This window comes from Alosa sapidissima, chromosome 16 (genome assembly GCF_018492685.1).
Source record: "Alosa sapidissima isolate fAloSap1 chromosome 16, fAloSap1.pri, whole genome shotgun sequence".
Lineage (NCBI taxonomy): Eukaryota > Metazoa > Chordata > Actinopteri > Clupeiformes > Clupeidae > Alosa > Alosa sapidissima.
The window spans coordinates 27930494-27953032 of NC_055972.1; the positions used below are offsets into that span (position 1 = coordinate 27930494).

The following is a 22539-nucleotide window of genomic DNA, read 5'->3' on the forward strand; positions in this document are numbered from 1 at the left end:
CATGTGACACGCGTTTGGTTGCTCATCAAAATAATGTTTTATCATATTTTCTTTACGGTTTACTTTCTGGAGCAACTATAGAGCATCTATGTAATTGTACAAAATAAATGTCCTAAACCTCTGTTACCAATTAAGGCATGCATTCCTCATTACCTGGGGCTAAAATACACTGTACAGGTATTCTCAAGGTAGAACTCACAAAAAGAAATCTTTGCAACACACACACACACACACACCCATCCACTGTAAATTTACCATTATGTTGGCAAGCCCCCAAAGCCGAAGGATTATAGTACAGTAACACCCTAGAAGGGCTTGTGCCTGGGTACGTTACACTGCAAAAAGAAAGGGGCCATGTAGAGACATAAGGAAACACATAGTGCTCCTTCAAAGAATTGTAGTAAAATAAATATATATTTATATGCATATACTATTTATGCATTTAAGTATGTGCTATATATGTAAAGATTTCTCAAATGGTTATAGATTTCCCCCTTCTTGTCATAGGGACAGTTTTGGCTTTGCAAAGGCATGACATTTTCCACACACAGTCAGATCCTAGTCTGCTTTGGTGCATGGTTGGTTCTTTTATTGTGCAAATGAGAGGGGGGGGGGGCACCAAAAGGAGGAAGTGTTGATGCGTGGGAGAGCCGCCATGGGAGAGCTTAACTGTAACACTGACCTTGTGGAGAAAATAAAATGGATGTTGATGGTCAGGCAGATTACCATACTAGGGTAGAAGCCACCCTGGGTCTGGCCGAGAGCTCCGCTAAGCAGAGAGCGTACAGTATGTGATTTACCATCTGAAACTGCAGGGACTTCAGCAGCGTGTTTTTGTGAAACGAAACCCCCAAACAGCCAAGTTCAGTGACATCTCATGACACGATAACACTCCCATAAAATACAAAAATAAAATAAATAATACACACAATGTTACTGGATCAAAGATATTCTCTTCTCTGTGTATCTAGACAACTTCCCTTTTTGCTTTATATATTCTGTACAGCCACACAAAAATACACTTTTACAGCAGCCTCACGACAAATATCTGAGAAATAGACTCAAGTCACAGAGGATAGCCCGCTTCCCACACACACACACACACACACACACACACACACACACACACACACACACACACACACACACTAACACATATAAACAAAGTGAAAAAGACCGACAGAGGGAATAATGTTTGTGACAACCCGAGAGGGAATGGAGCCAACAGAGAGCTTGGAATCATCCCCCCCACTTTGGTGTGTTTCCGATGGAGGGCGAAGCTGAGCGGAGCGGAGGGGAGCCAAGCGTGGTCACGGCTGCGGCAATCAGGCTGTAGGAGCGGCAGTGGCGGTGGCGGCAACGAGGAGGGAACAGGGGCGCTGGGCGGAGGGTGGAGAGCGCAGGGCGGAGGTCGAAGGTTAAAGGTCAGCCAAGCCATGGGCGCTCAGCTCTGCTGCTTCTCCTGCTCGCGCAGGCGGCAGCCCACGGCCGTGATGAGTGCGGCGCCCTTGCCACTGCCGTCCTCCGACAACAGGAAGTTGACGCTGCACTTGGGGGCGAGCTCGTTTACCGTCTGGTGCATGATCCGGGAGAAGCTGCAGGGAGCAGAGCAAACATACAGGGAACTGTTAGAACCACACAGCCTCTCTCCCCATCTCTCATCCACTACATCATCAGGCTTCACTTTACTCATCATGATAGAGTACATGCACATAGATATCACCTAAACTGTCTAAACGAGCCCTCTGAGCACAATCACATTATACATGCCCATTCTGAGGTGACCATTTAGCTACAGAACTGGCAATGTACTTGATAGCTCACTATAATGTATACTAAACTACTTCAGGTAAGAAAACTGTTTTTTTTACATGGGTGTTCCCACGTGTAATGGCATATAAAGCACATGCCAATGCTTTTTGTTATAGCTTCGTGTTGGACTTACTGTGGATGGAGTTTGTAGAGAGTCCCGTCCACCCCCACAGTGACGTTCAGGTGGTCCAGTCCTCGGTTCTCGCGGATCTTGTCGACCACGGCGGCCATTCCAGCTCCGCAGATCTGAGCGGCACGTCGGGACACAGTGCCACACACCTCCTTCACAATGATACTGTCATCGCAGGTGCTGTCTAGACCCAGGTGCTGTAGGATAGACCTCACTTGCAGTAGAGCAAGACGATCACTAGGGGGAGACAGAACGTCTTACTTCATGCTGAGAAGTCGATGAGCGGTGTTAAGAATGTTCATTATGCACAATGTTGATGGGCTCTGCTGTTATTTTGTCTATTCAACATTAAACTCACACATATGAACAATTACATTTGGGAAAGGTACTATAAAAACTTTAGTAGGAAAAATGACATCACAAAGTTTATTCTTGTAATTGTTTACCAAACCCCAGTGCTGCTTACCTCTCTATTTGAGAGAGGTACTTGGTTTCAAAGATGCCCCGAGTTTTCAGAGTCTCTGAAATCTGGCCTCGGAAAAGGAAGCCACGCTTGGTCAAGTCGATAAGGATGTTCCGTACGATTTCTCCCAGGTACATGCCACTGCACATCTTCTCATACCTGGACGAACGTACCAGCAGATATTGTTACAACATGTGCAAAAGATCTGCAAAAACTACACACATAATGCTAAGACATGGAGATAAAGATGATATGAAATGGAAAATGTACTACAAAATGTACTTTTATAGTTAAACTAGAAACACATCAGGCATCCTGTATAACAGTGTAACTGAGAGCTATGAGCGGTGGGTGGTGGATGTTTAGTCTGAAGACTAAATGGAGTGGGACTGACCTCTGCTTGCCTGGGTTGAGGGACAACTCATCCACTGTCCTGTCATACTCTGTCCGGATGTCGTCCAGGCACCCGTTGTCTCCAAAGGCGCCCCATTCCATGTTGACACACATCCGTCCCTCATTCCCCTCGACCGTCTCAATGTTCTTCATCTCCTCCATGTAGCAGGCATTGCTGCCCGTACCTGGAAGATCACAGCACAACTGTCTGTCAAGGCATGGACGAATTCTAAACAGAGCTATAGCTTTCTAAAAATAGAATATAAAAAGGCTTTTTAAAAACATAATCACATTGTGTCTCTATAAATTGTAATATGTTATGCTGCATTAGTTACATTTGAAATTAGAATTCATGAATCCATTATTATGAATTTAATCATTATAAGGCAGCCTAGAATGAAAGCCAAAAAGCAAACAAGGAAGTAACATCGGTCAAAAAATCGTATAATATTAAGAGTGCTTGTGATGTTAAAGTGTAGGATAGTTCATCAGGTGTGTTAAACCTCACCTGCAATCAGTCCAACCTCGCATGTGGGTTCCTCGTATGCACAGGTCATCATTGTACCAACAGTGTCATTCACAACGGCCACCACGTCAAGGTCAAACTCCTGTTTGTGATGTAGGCAGGGGTTAGAGTTACATATGGCCGTTGATAGGCTAATAACCACACAGGGTTAGAGCACAGAGAATTTATCATCATTCAGAAGCGGCTCGTTGCTTTGCCTTGTTACAAAAGCTCTCCTGATCTCTGCAATGCAATTATGAAACTTATGGACACAAAAATGGCAGAAATAAATGTTTCAAAGCATTACTATCTAGTATCTGTTTGATTCATCATGCTCATGGCTGCACACTTCTTTCTCATGTTTAGACTCACTGTTTATAAATGATATAAACAACCACAATTACATGGATATAATGGACTTCACTCCACCCTGTAGCTATGACTTCCAGTGGGCCTATGCTGTTCTCATGTCAGAGTCAGAGACATTCCAGGAGTTTTGTAACGAACTCCTGAGAGAGCACTTCTGAGTATTTCTTCCTCCCCGGGCCATGCGGTGAAGCTCTATGGTAATGCAATGGAAGATTACCGCCTAGCCCCCAGCTTTCCCTCCCACGGTCATTTTCAGGAAATGTGGGTGTTGCGCAACAACTCACCTCCCTCCTCTTAATGCCCTCCCTGAGCAGTCCCACAACATCCTCCCCCTCGCAGTCGGTGGCTTTGAAACCTTTTGTCCAGTTCACAAGGATGCCCTGAAGCACAGACATGCGCACACACACACACACACACACACACACACACACACACACACACACACAGGCAAATGTTTAATTTCCTAGACAGGACATCAACCAGAGTAGTTTCACCATGTACTAGTGCTGTAACACATGTAAAAACTCTGTTGATAACATTGACTGGGACATTTTATCTAAACTAATGGTTTATGAAATAATTATAATAATAATAACAATGGTAAGTTGGAAAACAATAAAAGCATAAAGAATGAATGTGTTTGGTAAGTTTACACCAGTGATTTCAACAGTAGGGTCTTGATTGATTTCATACATGCATGATTGGCTAGGCTCAGCCCGAGGCAGAGTAATGTCATCTTACCGCATCCAGGCTAGTCTGCTTGCAAGGGAAGGAGAAAGTGAATCCAAGAGGCAAGCGGGCATTCTTCATGCCCATGTAGTCCAGGAAGTCAGATATGCAGTGGACGATGTGATCAAAAAGCTAGGAAACAAAATAGTCAACAGGTTAAAAATACATAAAAAATGAAGATGATCCCTTTTCTTCAATTGCTTTCATTAAGGGCCATGTATCATGTTGGGGGTGAAGAGTGCTGATGCCTTGCCTCCTCTCCAGTTCCCTGCATGATCTCCTGTGGGATGGCATAGATTTTGTTGTGCATCTCCACAGTCCTCCTCTTGCCACTGCGAATCTTCACCAAGAGCACCCTGAAGTTTGTTCCACCCAGATCCAAAGCCAAGAAGTCTCCATTCTCTGCAAAACACATAGTGACAATTAGAGCCGGACAGTAACGGCGTACATTTACTTGAGTACAGTACAATTTTGAGGGATCTGTAGTTTACTCGAGTATCATTTTTGGGGAGTACTCATGACTTTACTCAAGTACATTTCAGAGGCAAATATTGTACTCTTTACTCCACTACATTTCTATCCATAACCGTGAGTACCCGTTACTACTTCTGAAAAAAAAGGAAAAAAGAAAAATCTCGGAAACCCTCAATTTGTTGTTTCCCTCTCAAACGTGATTAGATTGTGCAGGCGCCACTGATTGGGACAGCCTATCAGCAATCACCATCAGCTTTCCACCAAAGTCAACTCCATGGTCAGATTTAGATAAGAGACGAAACCATGGACGAAACAATGGATAAAGACGCAGCAGGTCCATCCCGGGAATGTGCCAACCTGTGGCCCCACCTCGCCAGACTATTTCAATTTTCTGAACAAGTTAATGATAGTTTTCGCTTCAAGTGTTTCAATTACAAAATAGTATTTTGTATTTTAAATACATGTATTAGAAATACTGCCCATCCCTGGCAACATGGTAAAAAGATGAAACTTTTACTTTTACTTAAGTAGACATCTGACTGTTGTACTTTTACTTGTACTTGAGTAAATTTAGCAAAGGGTATCTGTACTTTTACTCAAGTAATGAAGCTGTGTACTCTCCGCCTCTGGTGACAATAAGCCTAAATATCTAGAATTACCCAAAGGATTTTGTTACTCAATCATTTCCACTAAAATGCTGTGACATTACTAACATTGAGATTGAAGTGGCCGATAGAAGGGTACCTGTGATAAATCCTGATGACCTCAATCAGGGTCATTAGCAGGACACCAAAGGGTCTTAAAATACATAATGTCATGTGCTTTCATTGAGTAAGCCAGGGATTACTAGTCCATAATCGGGAGCTTTAAATCTGCTTGAATGTGTAAGCACAACTGCACAGGTACTGTCCTGTCAGCTGAGCCTAATGACTTGCTTTAGCATTTCATTTGACTTGTTCAACATGGTGTCTGCTAAAATAAGATGCTAAAGAAGACACTGACCCTTTCTACTCTTCATGCTACCACAAAGCAGAGCATGTTGTGCACCAAAGAATTCTCTACATTACAGAATGATGCATAGTTATTTCATAGGATGTATACATCTCACCTGCATAATGAGTAAATTTAAACCATGATGTTAAGCCATGGCAGTCTTAAGCTATAAAGCCATTATAGCGTGAGATTATATGCTGTTTACCTGTCCCATCAGGAGTCTGTTTCACATATGTCGGCAGCATCTTGACAGTGGCTTTGTCCTGGGTGTTCTTTCCAAGACCGGTCTCGATCTCCACCCTCATCCTCTTCTTCACCTCCAGCAGCTGGTTTTTGGTGAGACGGAACTGGTCCAGGGTCTCCTCAATCTGCCGGGTCTGGTCGGCTAACCGATAGGCCCAGGCAGTTACCATGGCAGCCCCTTTGCCGCTGCCGCTCTCTGAGAGGAGGAAGCGAACGTCAGAGTCGGGCACCAGCCGGCGGACGGTCTTGTGCAAGCGACGGGAATATCTGTCACAATATAAAAGACAAGAGTGGTCAAATAGGATAGGAGAAATATGTGAGATGATGTGACTGGACAAATATACAAATACACAAATTATTCTGTTAAGATATACTATATCATCATTAGGTGCAATTGGCTATGTATAGGCCTAGGCCTGTCAGGATGGAGTAAAGGTTTACTAACTTTAGAAATGACATCTATATAGGTCTAATCTCAGAGGCAAAATGGGAAGACACTGTGATTGAATATACCAGTGCATTCTATACATCTTGTTACTTTGCGTTTGAGCAAAGAGAAGTCTGTGAGTGTGTGTCGCTTTGGATAGAAGCGTCTGCTAAATACCAGTCAACTTTTAACTTTAACTTGAAATGACACAAGACAATGTACTGTACAAGAAATTACCCAACAGAGATGATAAAATAAAGTCGTACTTTTAGCATGCCTTTAAAATGGCATTATTGCTGGAGTTTTTTTTAATATACATCCATATTTTAACAGTAAAACTATGCTTGCACCTCTGTTATTAGTGCATGTACAGTCATTGTCCTTGCATCATGACAGAGTTCATGTTCTTGTGTCATTTCCTGTGCCTTTCTGGTATTGTTGGGGAATAGGCGAAGTTAGTCATGGTCTGGTTTGTACAACAAACAAGGTTTGGTTTGTACAACTTTTCTTTGAAAGCTGAAGTGTTTTATAAAACTACAATGAAAACGAGAAGCAATACAGCACAATTGCATTGTTGCTGTAAACATTTTACAGTATCTCAAACTATAAAGTAATAAAGTGAAGCATGACCTTCATCATACTCTGAAATCAAACCATTGTATAATCCTTTGTGCAGTTATAAGTTATAGTTATACAAGTCACTAGGGAGAGTGTTCTGGCTTTTGTCCTCGTGTCTATAAACAAGTCAGCTGTCTGCATACCAGAAGAGTCCAGTGTCTGACACAAAGGGTACATCTGTTTCTGGAAGATGTGATACAGTTTCACTCGTGATTATACTTGCCTTTTAAGAAGGTAATGGACAACAAAGTTTGGTGTAGTGGTATGTTGGTTTGTGGAGTCCAGGTGTGACAGTATGGCTTTGTTTAGGCAACTGTCTGAAATATTTGGTGGAAATATTTGGTGCTGTGAGGGTAAACATGGTATTTGTTGCCACACACCACATTATAATGGGGGGCTAGAGGTCACTGTGACCTTCACAGACAAGTGCCTGATTTCTGCACTTGAGAGTGCAAGATTCATAGAGTGACTAGTAATTAATCACTAGTAGCAAGTAGTGTTTAGTATTCAGCAGACACACCACATTATAATGGGGGCTCAAGATCCAAGGTCACTGTGACCTTCACAGACCAGTGCCTGATTTCTGCACTTGTAGGTTTCATTGAGTGACATAGTATTTGTAAGTGATTGGTAGCAGATGCTTTTATTCAAAGAGATAAAGACTCAAATCAGTGGGTTCAGGAGTCAAACCTGGGTTGACCTTTTGTCAGGCAGCAAAGCTACCACTCTTCCATCACACCTGTAGATTGAGTTACATGCAGACGTAACAAAAATACCCAAAATGCATCTTTCTAGTACTCACTGTGGGTGCATCTTGTAGAGGGAGCCGTCGATGCCCACTGTTGTGCGGAGGCGGGGCACGTGCTTGTTCTCCTTCAGGCGGAGCAGGATAGCCCCGAGCGTGGCCGCAATGAGGTTAGCTGAGCGGTGAGACACGATGCTGCAGATGTGCTGGACGGCGATGCAGTCGTCCGTCGATGCCTCCACACCCAAACGGGCCATTATCTCTTTGGCTTTGCTCAAGCCCTCCTTGCTCCTGAAAAAAACCCCAAGCATTACATGTGCGACTGTTAACTTGAGGCAGTGAAAGAGTACGAGATAGCAGCCAATCTGCAACAAATATGTCTGCTATCTAACAAAACTACAAAAACAAAATCGATAATACTTCTACACATCTATGAGCATTTTCACCGTGATTCTTGTTCTTACTTCTCCATGGCTGAGACGTATTTGGTTTCAAATTTCCCTCTGGTCAGCAGCTCTGGGGTGATCTGTCCCTCGAACAGCAGGCCCTCTTTGGCCATCTTCACCAGGATGAGCCTCACCAACTCCCCCATGTACATTCCGCTCACCATCTTCTCAAAGCTGCAAACATGGACGACATTATTCACCACTCCAGGTGAGGGTGCAGCAGACCAGTATAGTATAAGTATATATACTCTTTTGATCCCATGAGGGAAATTTGGTCTCTGCATGGATCACAATTGATGAATTAGTGAAACACACTCAGCACACAGTGAGGTGAAGCACACACTAATCCCAGCGCAGTGAGCTGCCTGCAACAACAGCGGCGCTCGGGGAGCTGTGAGGGGTTAGGTGCCTTGCTCAAGGGCACTTCAGCCATGCCTACTGGTCGGGGTTCGAACCGGCAAACCTCCAGTTACAAGACCGAAGCACTAACCAGTAGGCCACGGCTGCCCCAAGACAACAATATGACTTGGGCTGATCATTTACTTGATATTCCTGCCACATTTATGGCACACTAGCGTCCATTAAAACTAAAAGGGAAAGGAATTATTTGCAAAGCTCTGATTAACCTATTTTCTAAGTGATAATGTGCATGTATGCATGCATAGGGGCTTACAGTTGCTTGCCGGGGTTGAGAGATCCTCTGTCGATCTCCCGGTCGAACTCAGTGCGGATGTCCTCCAGCATCCCATCGTCGCCGAACGCACCCCACTCTGTGTTGATGCACATCCGACCCTCATCTCCCTCCACCAGGTCGATGTGTCTCAGCTCCTCCATGTAGCACGCGTTGGTCCCAGTGCCTGGGCGGTAGGAGAACATTAAGAGAGACAATAAGACCCACAACAACAACAACAACAACAACGACAACAACAACAATGACAACATTAACTTGCATTTATATAGCGCATCCAGGGCATTGCTGTGGGGCAGCAGCAATTGCATTTGACAGAATTGGCCTCTAACTGACATCTGATTGATGCATAGCCAGTACAGATGATGTTACAGGTTTGGATAGGGCTTGTGCAAGCCTGATCAGTTCTTCAAAGGGCTTTCTTACCAATGATTATGCCAACTTCACAACGATGGTCATCAAATCCACAAGTCATCATCGTTCCGATTGTGTCATTTACGACAGCCATGATATCCGCCTCGTAGTCCTAAGATTTACACATTTATTATGAAATGAGGTTAAAATGTAATCAACAGCATGGATTATATGAAACGTGTTTGCCAAAGTGTTTAAAGCACACATAAGGAAAATGTCACCCACCCCACGCTTTTTGATGGCCCTGTTCAGAAGCTGGACCACATCCATGCCCTCTACTCCGCTGGCTTTGAATCGTTTGGTCCAAGTCAGCAAAACAGCCTTGTGTAGGACAAACAATAGAGCACTTTGAATACTAAAAAAATATATTGTGTGTCAGATAACTCACAACAGCGTTGTGGTGGTATAGTATAGTATATATACTCTTTTGATCCTGTGAGGGAAATTTAGTCTCTGCATTTATCCCAAACCGTGAATTAGTGAAACACACACAGCACACAGTGTACAAACAGTGAGGTGAAGCACACACTAATCCCGGCGCAGTGAGCTGCCTGCAACAACAGCAGCGCTGGGAGCAGTGAGGGGTTGGGTGCCTTGCTCAAGGGCACTTCAGCCGTGCCTACTAGTCGGGGTTCGAAACGGCAACCCTCCGGTTACAGGTCCGAAGTGCTAACCAGTAGGCCACGGCTGCCCTGTACACTTTATGCCTTATTAGATTCGAGCAACTTAATCGTCATCATCATCATACAGCTGGTTAATCATCACTTCATCATCATACAGATACCATTGGTCACCTCTTACCTCGTCCAGTTTGGTCTGTGCACAGGGGAAGGAGAAAGTAAAGCCGACGGGCAGTTTTTTGTCCTTGATGTTTTGCTTCTCCATGAAGTCGCCCAGGCACTCGGCCACGTGGTCAAACAACTGTAGCATAAGGTGAAGACAACATAAATTAGAAGTTATTCGCTTGAATGGATGCGCTTTACCAAGTCTTTGTTTGTAGTGCTAGACCTCAATTACATTAAGCAATGAAGTAGTCTTCATATTGATATTCCTAGCAAGTACTAGTCAGAAAAAGGTGTGAGTTCAATTCCCAGCTAAGCAAGGCATTTAACTCTGGAGAGACTGGCCCTTGTAATAATTGACATATGTAAGTTGCTTTGGATAAAAGCATCAGTCCAATGAATAAATAGAAGTATGAAGGCAAGAACTCTTTACCCTGGTTCCACTCCCATGCATGATATCCTCTGGGGTGTCATAGTTCTGAGTCTCGATTTGCACAGTCTGTTTCTTCTCATGAGAAACCTTCACTCGCAAGATACGGAAGTTGGAGCCTCCAAGATCCAAAGCAATGAAGTCCCCCTTTTCTGTGATAACACAAGGGCGGAAGTTGTTTTACAATTTTGTTCCACAATTGTATCACAATTATGCAAGTTATACCATGTTACTCTCCATCACCCACAAAATAAACATACTGTAGGCCTACATACATAAACATACACACAAGCATATATGTGGACAACACAATAGCTCATGTAAACTGAACTGATATGCCTACATTGGTGAACTGTAGGCATATCAATGTATGCAAAAACCATTGTGTTGGTAGGAAGTCAGAAGTACTCATTCATTCTCACTGTTCTGTGGTCAAAATGTGTTGAGGCAACATATCTCATTGGTAAAATACACTCAGAATAGATGCCAGTACAACTCAACTCTTGCCAACAAGAGGCAAGCTGTCTGCCAAATCTGTGCAATTTGTGTCTGTGAAAGTTCCCACTGTTTCAGCTATATTGCTTGCAATGTGAGTGAGGACATCAACTGACCATAAACGTGTCAGTGGATCACTTGATTCCTTTAGAGGACTTCCTTGTAAAGTTGTGATATATATATATATATATATATATATATATGGTGCAATAAAGTGACTTTAAAAACTGCCAACAGTTGGGTGATGACAGATATTCACGAAAGGAGTGCAGTGTGGCTCTGTCACAGATTGTCTACAACAGTGTTTCTCAAAGTGTGGTCCGGGGACCACTGGTGGTCCTCAAGCTATCCCAAGTGGTCCGCGAGCAGACGTGGTAAAATATAATATATATTGAACCAACTTGTATGTAAATCCAAACAGTTCTGCAACACTGTCTATGTAAGATATGCCAGTTTAAATCATATGAATCCTCTGACACAATAAGCAAAGTGCAAAGACAATAAGCAAGGTGGTTCAGTGAGTAAGTTTAGGCCTATTGTGTAGGCTAATATACTGTTGAAGTAGGTCTAATCTTTTTTTTAGCTAGGTGGTCCGTGCGTTTCTTTTTTATTGGTTAAGAGGTCCTTCGTCTGAAAAAGTTTGAGAAACACTGGTCTACAATGAGAGTTGTCTGACCCTGCTTCATGTTCGATACTTGGCACATATGTTGTTGTTATAATTCAAAATGTCAGTGCACAGAGGCACTTGGTTATTGGTGAAGAAAACGTGATACAGAGATTCATTAAAAAAGTCCACAAATGAACTCCATATAGGCTTTCCCTTGCCGTGTCAAGTTTATTTTACAGAATGATTACCGAATATCTAACTATTAGATAACTATAACCATATCAGACTGGACATTTTTACAGCACATAAAATGTCTCTGTCTTCGCAGAGAAACAAAAACATTGAATTGCCGCCATCCTGCATCACTCTGATAAACTTATATGAAGTGCTGATTATCAGGGCCTGTGTGTTCCCCCCTGGCTACCACTCTGACCCGGCTTTAACCCTTAAAGATGTGGGGAATGTTGGGAAATGAATGTTCTAAAGAATATCTGGGTTCATTAAATTCCACATAGAATTTTAGAACCTTGAATTGTTGCGGGACGGAATCTTTTGTTAGAATGTTCAAAAACCCACACCTTTAAGCAGAGAGGGTTAAAGTGGAGCTAGCTAGTAATCAAGGATCTTTGCTTTAAGGGTTAATAATCAGTGATTATTTTCCTAGCCTATTCAGATAGATAGATTGATACTTTATTGATCCCCAGGGGAAATTCTGTTAGGTCAGAGAAAGAAAGGGGACGAACGCCAGTAACAGCCACTAAGTAATGGCACTTTCACACAGTGGTATGGAGTCCAGACAGAGAGTGTGAAAGAACTTGTCATCTGGATGCCTTCACATGACTTCTCGCACAGTCAACGCCCCCATTTTCTGTAACTCACACCTCCTCCGAGGAGTCAAGACTTTTGTCACAAAATGATGTATTGTTGAACAGTACCAATCTCCCTCCCTCTCCCTCCCTCTCTCTCACTCTCTCTCTTTCTCTCTCTAACTTTCTCTCTATGTCTCGCTCCCTCTCTCTCTCTCTCATCTCAATCTCTCTCTCTCTCCTTTTTTTCCTGTATTCTAGGCAGGTTCATCAGTCTCTCTCTCTCTTTCTCTCTAACTTTCTCTCTACGTTCTCTCTCTCATCTCAATCTCTCTCTCTCTCCTTTTTTTCCTGTATTCTAGGCAGGTTCATCAGTCCCATTCTTGTGGTTATAATGTGCGCCCCACCCTTTCTTCCCAGCTCTATGAAATCTGCTTTTGGCTCCAATCATGTGGGCAAATTGGATGGGCTGCAGCCTAAGATTGCTATGGTCCCTTGTGTCCCTGTCCAAAGCCAGTTCCCCAGCGGCCCGTCAGGGCAGCGAGTCTGGAGCTGCCAAACTGTCCTCTCTGTCCTGTCTGTCCGCCTGGCTCTGCACTATGTCTATAATTCATCTATTTTATAGTCTGATCAGAGCTCAAGAACTGGAAGTGGTGTGCAATCTCTCCATTGCCACCTCCGCAAGGTCAATGTGCATCAGTGCGTCACACTACACAGCCTTACATGACCTAACATTTGTAATCTTCCAGGTAAAATGAGTGTGCATTTTTACTCACTTTTTACGAAAGTAACATGACCATGTAATATAAGACAGGTGTACTGTTTTTATTACATTGTGTGATAGTATGCTTTGTGATACTAAATATAAAATATATGCATGGGCTCAAAAGCATTTATTGGAGTGTTTTTACGCAAACATGTCTTTCAGAAATCCAGTGCAATATAGCACTTTTATATTCATCATCAAACTACCAATACTTACTTAAGTCAGTGTTTGTTCAATGTATAACTTGCAGAACCACGTGTCTTGTGTTAAAGCACTCTGAGTAGAGAATGATAGAGAATGGCTCGATGGTGTTTTAAGCCCCCAACTTCGTCTTCCAGGCAGCACTGCGACCGTCGATTTAAAGGCACCTAACCCTACCCCTTAACCCTAACTTTAACCCATGCCTAACCCAAGCGCATTCCAGGCAGCGCTGCCTTGAAGACAACGTTGGGGGCTTAAAACACCAAGAAACTAGAGAATGCTTATGCAGCCTTCACCAGCACAAACAAACAAAAGAGACATAAGAGATTATATTTGAGATGGTGAAAGGGAGTTGACAAAACCATCCACTTGCTCATAAACCTGTCTCTCTCTCCAGTGTTCCCTGAGGGAATAATACTGAGGTGTAAAGGCATTTAGGAGGAATGAAAACATCCCCAAAGACAAAAATCCCTCACAGCTTTTCGAGAGAAGCCTAACGTGCCTCCCCCAAATCCTCTGCTAACAGAGATGTGAAATGTGCCAAGTCACTCTCTGTGCTTATGTGTGCAGATGCTGCTCTTAGTGTGTGTGTGTGTGTGTGTGTGTGTGTGTGTATGTGTGTGTGTGTGTGTGTATGTATGTGTGTGTGTGTGTGTGTGTGTATGTGACTGTGTGCATGTGTGTGCCTCTCTGCTCGGCAAAAACCGGCTGTCACCTGATATCACAGCATTATTCTGTTGCACAAACAGCACATTCAGAGAGGGCAGGGATTGCTGCAGAGCCTTTTACAGCTGCAATCTAAAGTGTGTGTGTGTGTCTGTGTGTGTGTCTGTGTGTGTTGGAGGTGGGTGGGTGGTGGGGGTTGCGAGGGAAGCGGAGTTTGAATTATTGAAAGAAAGGACATCAAAATGGTCACTGACTCAGAACAAAAATAAACGCGCAACTACGCCTGTTGGACAACTTGGGAATGAGTTGCAGTTAATTAGGAAGCCATGAATGTTATAAATATCTCTTTGGTCCTCTATGTATTTCACAGTCCACAGTACTCACAACAAACACTACATAATTGGCCACACTGGGCAAAAGTATTAACTCAAACTATACAACCAGTAGATTGTTATCCTAACCAAAGCTGAAGGCCACAGTCTTTATTTAGCAACTAGCTTGCTGACCACAGGCGATACAACAATAGGGTGCAGGAGAACAATGTGAGGGCAGAGCACTATCAGGGGCAGCAAATGGCAAAGCTGTCAGGTTAATAGCGCTGGAGGTTAAATGCCACAGCATGTGTTTGCACCCAAGCAAGGCTCTCAGTCTCTCCGCCGGGTAGTCACTTGAAACAACAACGGCTCTCCACAACACTGGACATCACTGACCAACCAAATCTGAGACTGTGTTCCTTGCAAACAGAGAAGCCCTCTGTGCTTGAGCTAGCAGCCCCTGCACATTGTTTGGATGCAGTTGTGGGTGAACACAAGAAACAATGACACAATCAGGAGGTGGTTTTTTGAATGGAAAACGAAAATTTTATACGCGATGTGTCAGATGGTTTTTGGCATGGGGGGGGGGGGGTCAGATTGGTACTCAGACAGGGGATCAAGCAATTAATTTGGGAGAAGTACTCATCCAGATTACTGTGAAACAAAGAGATTCTGCCCAGGCACCAAACCTAAAACAGTAATCCACTGATGCTGCCCTTATCACAAACCAAAAAGGGTATGGGTAAAAAGTGAAGCCCACAGGACTGACTGAAGCATGCGTGCTGCTTTATGAAATTACAGTGTTCACCTCGCAGGGGCATGGCCAGAGTCACATGTAATGACCAGAGGGTGGGATTATGGGTAATCTGTGATGTAACCGCATGCTCAGCACGCTCGCCACGCGATGCCAGAGGGCCACGGACGAAAGGTTGCTCACAGACGGGGTTCACCGTGGTCACTCAATAGCCTCTGCTTCCCCGACCCATGCTCTGTTCCAATACGTTTGGAAACATATGATTGAGGACATGCTTATTGAACTGGACTATATATAGTCTCTTGGCTTTCATGTGACACGTCCATGGGACATTCAGCCTTACACTTCACAGTACTATAGAGTACTGTATTATTGAATAGCACAATCTAGTTTTTCATTTTACGCCATGTGATGGTATATGGTATACATTCTTCCTCCACATACAGATGCTAATCATGTCTTGTGAAGCGATCTGTAAGAGAGATCTGCAAGCATGGTCATGCCCACATCACTACACAGATAGGCAGCCACACAGAAGATCAGACGAGTCGAGTCTATTTGTATCTTTCTGCGGCAGTATCTGAACACATTCCTGTTTTTAGACAAAAGGGAAAGTGGGATAATAGATAAGTTTGATAACACTTTACTTGTAAGGTATCTACGTAAGAGTGACACTGTCATAACCCTATGAAACTGAAAATTACAGAAACTTTTGACATGGTTTCAAATGTATTCATATATTTCAGGAGTGATCTTTAACAGTTGATTTTCTGCTTCATCTAAACCACGTGTGTTCTAAAACTTCCATCTGGTTTATGCTCGATATGTGCTGAGCTGCTAGTCGATCCACCCGTTTATCCTAACAGTGTGCGGCAAGCATCCTCACCTGATCCGTCTGGAATGGACCTCACGAAGGTGGGCAGCATTTTGACGGTGGCGGTGGGGTTGGTATCCCTGGCCAGGCCTTTCTCCATCTCGCGCCCGAAGCGCACCATGATCTCGTGCAGCGTCTCGTCCGAGAAGCGCATGGAGTACAGGTATTTATCGATCTGAAAGGTCAAGGGTCAGAGCAGAGACACGCATCTTATTAGGAGACCGGGAGGGAAACATACACCTTGGCTTGGGACAGATTATTAGCGTCAGGTACAGGACTAATGGTGTTAGGTGAAGTAAGAAATGTTTGTGTTTGTTGCATGTTCAGAAGTTACTGATGAACACATAATCCCAATCAGATCAGACAAAGTTAGATATTCACTTTACACAGAGTTCAGCTATTCAGCATAACACAACATTTCTGTATGTGGTTTTAATCACAGCTGATGATACTTTTGATCTTGGAGAGTCGAGTGTCATGCCTTTCCCCCTACACCATCTGCTGTCCACCATAGATGCCCGTTAATTGCATCCAAAGGGTTGAAATGAGGACAGTCGGCGACAGCTCGACCCATTCATTCAGTCAGAAAGATGAAAGAATTCAGAGTGAGCAGCTTCCTATATCCTTTGCAGGGGATCGCACACTACCCCGAAACGCCCAGAGCAAAAACACTCAGTTGCCTGGAGCTGTAACTCTCTCTCTCTCCCCCTGTGTGTGTGTGTGTGTGTGTGTGTGTGTGTGTGTGTGTGTGTGTGTGTGTGTGTGTACAGCCTGTTACGGCATGACCATGTGAGAGGGGGAAAAAAACAACAAGTGAAACTGTCATTGTCCAACATTTGGTTGGCTGGTGACATTTGGTTGGGCAGTGACATAGTAGCTGGCTAAAAAGACATGTAGTAGAGAACAGAGGAGAAAGAGGGAGAGAAAAAGAGAGAAGGGATGGATCAAGCCCACAAGATGACACACAGTGATGAAATGATTCACTGTTACCAATTCACATGAGAGAGCAACTTAGCAACTAGCCCAACAATGTAAAGAGCTACAATGACTGTATGACATAGATACGACTTTGGAATGGCCAGATATCCGGTTAAACTGGTTCATTTCCTGTTTTGTGTGGATGGCTTGCTAAAGCTGTGGCCAGTGCAGTTTGTGCAACACTTTCATTACCTCTTCACCTCTAACAGAGAGAAATGACCTCTGGGTGCAGTCTCCGTTTAGTTTCTTGTTTGAACTTATTTAATCTAAACTGGCTCTTGATAGGTTAGCAGACTATGGATACTGTGCAAGACATTTCCTTTTTATACAAGGGATCACACCCATCTGGGAATGTCATTGACATACCATTGGGAGTTTTACACAGTCCACTTCAAATTCAAATTCACTGTGTACTTAGGAGGGTGTGCCATATAAGCCATTGTATCATCACCTTTGACTTGGATTTCTCACGAGTGAAAAACTAAACGGATGAATTGTCAGGTTGAGTGCTTATCCCTGTTTTGCATTGTCATGGTGAATACTCTCTCCAGCATTTTATATACGTATTTACACAAAGAAAATAATACCTCATTTTTGTTGAAGTAAAATGAAATTAATTACTTTTGTGATGGATAATATTATTGGGACATTTAGGTAAACATCCACAGCTTGATATACAATCTATGAATGAGTTATACTATTTCACTATATCCTAAGATGACAGATCAGCTAAGCAGAACTAAAACAATCAAATATCAAAGATTAATCCTTGAAAAAAAACTAAATTAAGGACAGCTCAGATGGTAAGTTCATCATCAATCATGTGAGAACCCAGTTTAACTCTGACGGAGCTCAGGATGTTCTTGTCTCCTGTGTTCTTTGAGCTGCGTGTGTAAGAGCTAGAGCTAAAGCAGCTCTAAACGGGACTGGTGGTCTACCGGCACGTCTCCTCTATGCTCCACTCGTGTTGTGTCCACCACGGTCATCATGGTGACATCATGGCCTGCCCGCCACAGTCATGGTGACGTCACGGTCGGCCCGCCACAGGGGTCCAGACTCCCTGCTGAGCTCCGTGGCACGTCAGTCATGTCAGCCACAGCAGTGGCAGGAGGCTCCAAACACAAGGGCAGAGTGAAAGAGGAAAACCTCTGTGCCCGTAATTACACACAGCACATATTTGAGCATTACTATGTAATGGTTTGTGTACATTACTCTGAGTAAGAACTAGTTTTATTCTTTTTTTTTTTTGTTGTTGCACAGATGACTACCAACAGATGACTACCAACTTTCGAAAGGTTTTAGAAGTGTTTCTTCTTGGTTTAATGTGTAATCCTGTCTTATTTCCTGTAAGTTTGCATTCTTTTCCTCCAGCCAATCATTAGAGGCTGAGCAGATGCGGAACATGAGGAAGTCGTGCTCTGCCAAGTGGCTGTTTCTCCCTGCCACAAAATAAATGAACACACACACACACACACACACACACACACACACACGCACACACACACACACGCACACGCACGCACGCACACACACAGACACACACACACACACACACACACACGCACACACACACACACACACACACACGCACGCACACACACACACACACAGACACACACACGCACACACACACTACATGTTTGCATTCCTTCTTTTCACAATGATGACATGCTTTCACTAGCTCCAGGAAAGGTCTACAACCAGGAAGAGGTGGGGCAAAGTCATTTAGCCAGTGAAACTTGACTCCCCAACCCCCTAAAACAGACCCAAATCCCCACTACCCCCTCCAGCATTACCCCCTGCTGGGCTCCTTCTTTGCGGTAAGGGGTCAAGAGAATTGGTGAATAAAACTGAGAGAGACAGAGAGAGAGAGAGAGAGAGTAGCCACCCGGACACCCTCTCATCCTGCTTTTCAAGGACACTGCAGCGGCTTCCAGTGCTGATGCCCTGACCTCACGCAACCTTCCTCTCCTCTGCCCATACGAAACCCACCAAACTCTGAACCCCCAGGAAACCGTCCCCCTCCAGCGGCTGAACCTGTCCCCAAAGAGGAGACGACACCCGATCCTGCCCTAAGCCTAAACAACAGCACGTGTTACCTGTAGTCACATGGGCGCCTCAGAGCTTTGAAGCCACAAAGCTGTCCTATTTTTGGGAAGGGAGCGTAGGGTTAGCTACCTCTCCTTCTCCCCCTCTCTCCCTCTCTCTCCTTCAGGCTCCTGGGTTTAGTGAGGGGCGTTTGAGAGAGAGAGAGAGAGAGAGAGAGCGCCCCATCTGCGAGAAGGACTTACCTTTTTGACCTGGTCATCCTTCAGCTCGGTGAAGTAGTAGGCCAGGAGCTGTGCGGCTATCATCCTGTTCACCGGTGTGGTGAAAAAAGAACCGGTGAGCTGACAAACCAAAGAGAACGAAACAAAAAATAGAGGAAGAAGAAAAATGGAGAAAGGAATGAACTTCTAAGTCCTCTTCAGTGAAGTGAAGGTGTAGACCAACTTTGGGCTAGATCACAAACTCAGGACAGAAGATGCCAGCATGTACGCAAGTTTCCCCCTCTAGCACCACTGGAGGTCTGGCTCTGCCTCTCTCTCTCTCTCTTTCTCTCTCACTCACACTCTCTCTCCCTGAGCCCCAGGAAGTCAGACTGCCAGTAATACACTGACATGATGCAGAGGGGAGGGACAGGGGACTGGCTTAAGTCCTGCCCACCTCCTGCTTCCTGATTGGCTCAGCAGACAGTACTGGCCCTGGGGGTTGAGCTCAGCTGACGCTGAAGCTCCCCCCTCCCTCCCCCCCTCTTTCTTTCTCTTTCCCTCCCTCCCTCATGCGCATACACACACACACACACACACACACACACACACACTCATGCTTTCTCTGTCCTACATCAGTGTGTGTGTGTGTGTGTGTGAGTGTGTTGAGGTGGGGTGGTTGAAGAGGAGATGAACAGAGCACGTGGTTTAACACTGCCGACGAGAGAGAGAGTTTCACGCCGCTGATGCGGGGAGAAGCACGTACGGCATGCTGCTATGCAACCCCCCCCTCCCCCAACTCCCCCTCCGCCCCCATCACACACACTCAGAGAGGTGGAGCTAAGCCGAGGGGGGCTTAATGTGATGAATACATTACTCTGGAAAACTGAGGAGGCTGGTTAAGGAGGAAATTCTGCTGAGTAACAGCCGACGTACCTCATCTGCTCTGCGGAAGAGGAAGGAGAGGACACGAGGAGGACACAGAGAAAGACAGAGAGAGAGAGCAAGAGAGAGAGAGAGGATGAAAGAGAGATGGACAGAGAGAGAGAGAGAGACAGAAAGACAAAGAGAGGATGAAAAAGAGAAAGACAGAGAGAGAGAGATAGACAGGGAGAGAGAGGATGAGAGAGAGAAGGACAGAGAGAGAAAGAGAGCGACAGACAAAAATGCAGAGAAAGGGGCAGACAGGAAATACATCATTTGACTGGCTAACAGCGGGTTCCTCGTAGTAGAATTTCAAGGAAATGTGTGGCTGCAAGGGCACTTCTAGTGCATGTCAGTGGTATTGCACCACACAGGAGAATTGGGCTTACATGCGCCATCACTTAAACTTCATCCACCTCACAGGAGCCCGGGGCAATAGGAAGTGGCTCAGAGGAAACTCTCCCTCCGAACCGAAAGCACAAACACACGATAACAGGACACATCGAATGGTGGTCGTTTACACTTGTGTGTGACAGAGATGTCTCATTAATTTCTCATGACAGTGTGGAAGACAGCTGGCAGTGTGACAGGCTCCACTGTATTCACACAAACACACACACACACAGTACACACACACAAACACTGACAAACACACCCAGCAAAGCAGGGCATCATTACTTCTGATAAGAAAACTGAGTTAACTTCCTCAGAGCTGTGAGGCAAACATCATTAAAGTAACACACACAACAAAATCTCTGTCACAGTATTGTTTCTGTGGAGCTCACAGCTCAGTTTCAGAACTGAACACACAGGGAAGGGTGAGTAACTCATCTCTCACTGACGTGTGACAGTAAACGTGCCCTTCCTGTGTCCCTGAAGTGTCACAGTGTGGCTACCATTATGAAAACATGCATTTGGTCTCATATTCAAGGAGACATTGGCCTAGTTAAGTAGCTTGACTAACACCAGAACGGTTCACAAGGGTCTGTGGACCCTTCTTTCACTTCCGATTTCCAAGGGGCGTAACCAGCAGTGAAAATAAATTTAAACTGGCACATTCAACTATACTTTCGGAGGAATAGCAAATATACCTTTTGTGTAAAGTTTAACAAAGGTTGTTTACACAATTCCAAAGAAAATACAAATTCATATAATTTACTGTTGTTACCAATACATTGGTTGTATTGTCCAGCGCTGCTAACTGTACTCCTTTGTCTATCATAAAAAGCTCGCCCTATGCTAGATAAGCAGTTGAGACTGGTTCCTGGGTTTTTGGTGATTCAGAAATTGACTTCAGTGGGAGGTCTCCAGACGGACCTAGAGCAAATTTAAATCTGCTAACTGGTTTGTCTGGGTTCACCCAAGCTGTGATTTAAGTGCATGGTGACAGACTCTTTGGCTACTGTGTCTAAACTGATAGGTCTATCAGGGCAGGTCCAGCAATGACAAGTCTTACACTTTTTACAGCCAGCAATAACATTTTTAAAACAAAGAATTCATGTCACAGAGAGAGGAACAAGGAAATGTATATGATAGTAGCTAATAATTGAGCCATAAGATGTTCTTAATCTAAAATAGGTTACATGATTACCAACTGATGAATGAAACACTTCCCTGACACACAATGACAAAATACTTTGAAAATATGTAAGTCTAAGTAGGTTTAACAGCCTGAGTGATACAACGGACACTGATTAGAACAAAAACAATACAATATATATAGGAACAAATATCAATATAATTTCACTCAACAAAACATTTCTATAAGGCCAATAAATATATCTGTCACCTATATATATTAATAAAAAAAAGCCTAGTTATAGTCAGTTGCAGTTCTATGCATTGTCATCCTATTGTTCGTATAGCTCTAATTAAATCAGCTGTTCGCACTGTGTGAGGATTATGTGCCGGTCAGCTCCGTAAATCGGAGGAGGCCGAGGTGTGTGTCCATGCACACCCTTAACGAGCACTCAGACGCACTAAAACCGCCACACAAAACATGTAAGGCACCATGCAGCGCATCCGCACACACATGCAAAACATCTCCCTGCACCAACCCCTCAAGAGCTCAACTTTACGTACGTGTGACAGTGACTGAGACTCGCCGTCGCTGTCCATAGCTGAAGGCGGGTAGTCCACACAAGCAGATTAGTTAATCCGAAAGTCAGTCGAACCAATTTGCTTTTCCAGATTGGATTCCTTAGGGATTTAAGTGCGGGTGCTTACACAATCGAATTGCGACCA

The 22539-nt window shown here is 44.2% G+C and overlaps 1 protein-coding gene across 1 annotated transcript; it reads right to left on the minus strand.

The window, feature by feature from the left end:
- Positions 1-13: 13 nt before the first annotated feature.
- Positions 14-19763, minus strand: hk1 (hexokinase 1). Its single transcript, XM_042066760.1, has 18 exons — positions 19414-19763; positions 16157-16319; positions 10665-10813; positions 10251-10370; positions 9675-9770; positions 9462-9561; positions 9021-9204; positions 8366-8521; positions 7959-8192; positions 6074-6378; positions 4655-4803; positions 4414-4533; positions 3957-4052; positions 3307-3406; positions 2800-2983; positions 2409-2564; positions 1946-2179; positions 14-1595 (listed from the first exon to the last, which is right to left on the minus strand). Exons 1-18 carry the CDS (start codon positions 19474-19476, stop codon positions 1445-1447), a joined length of 2760 nt encoding a protein of 919 aa, XP_041922694.1. The 5' UTR covers positions 19477-19763; the 3' UTR covers positions 14-1444.
- Positions 19764-22539: the final 2776 nt, after the last annotated feature.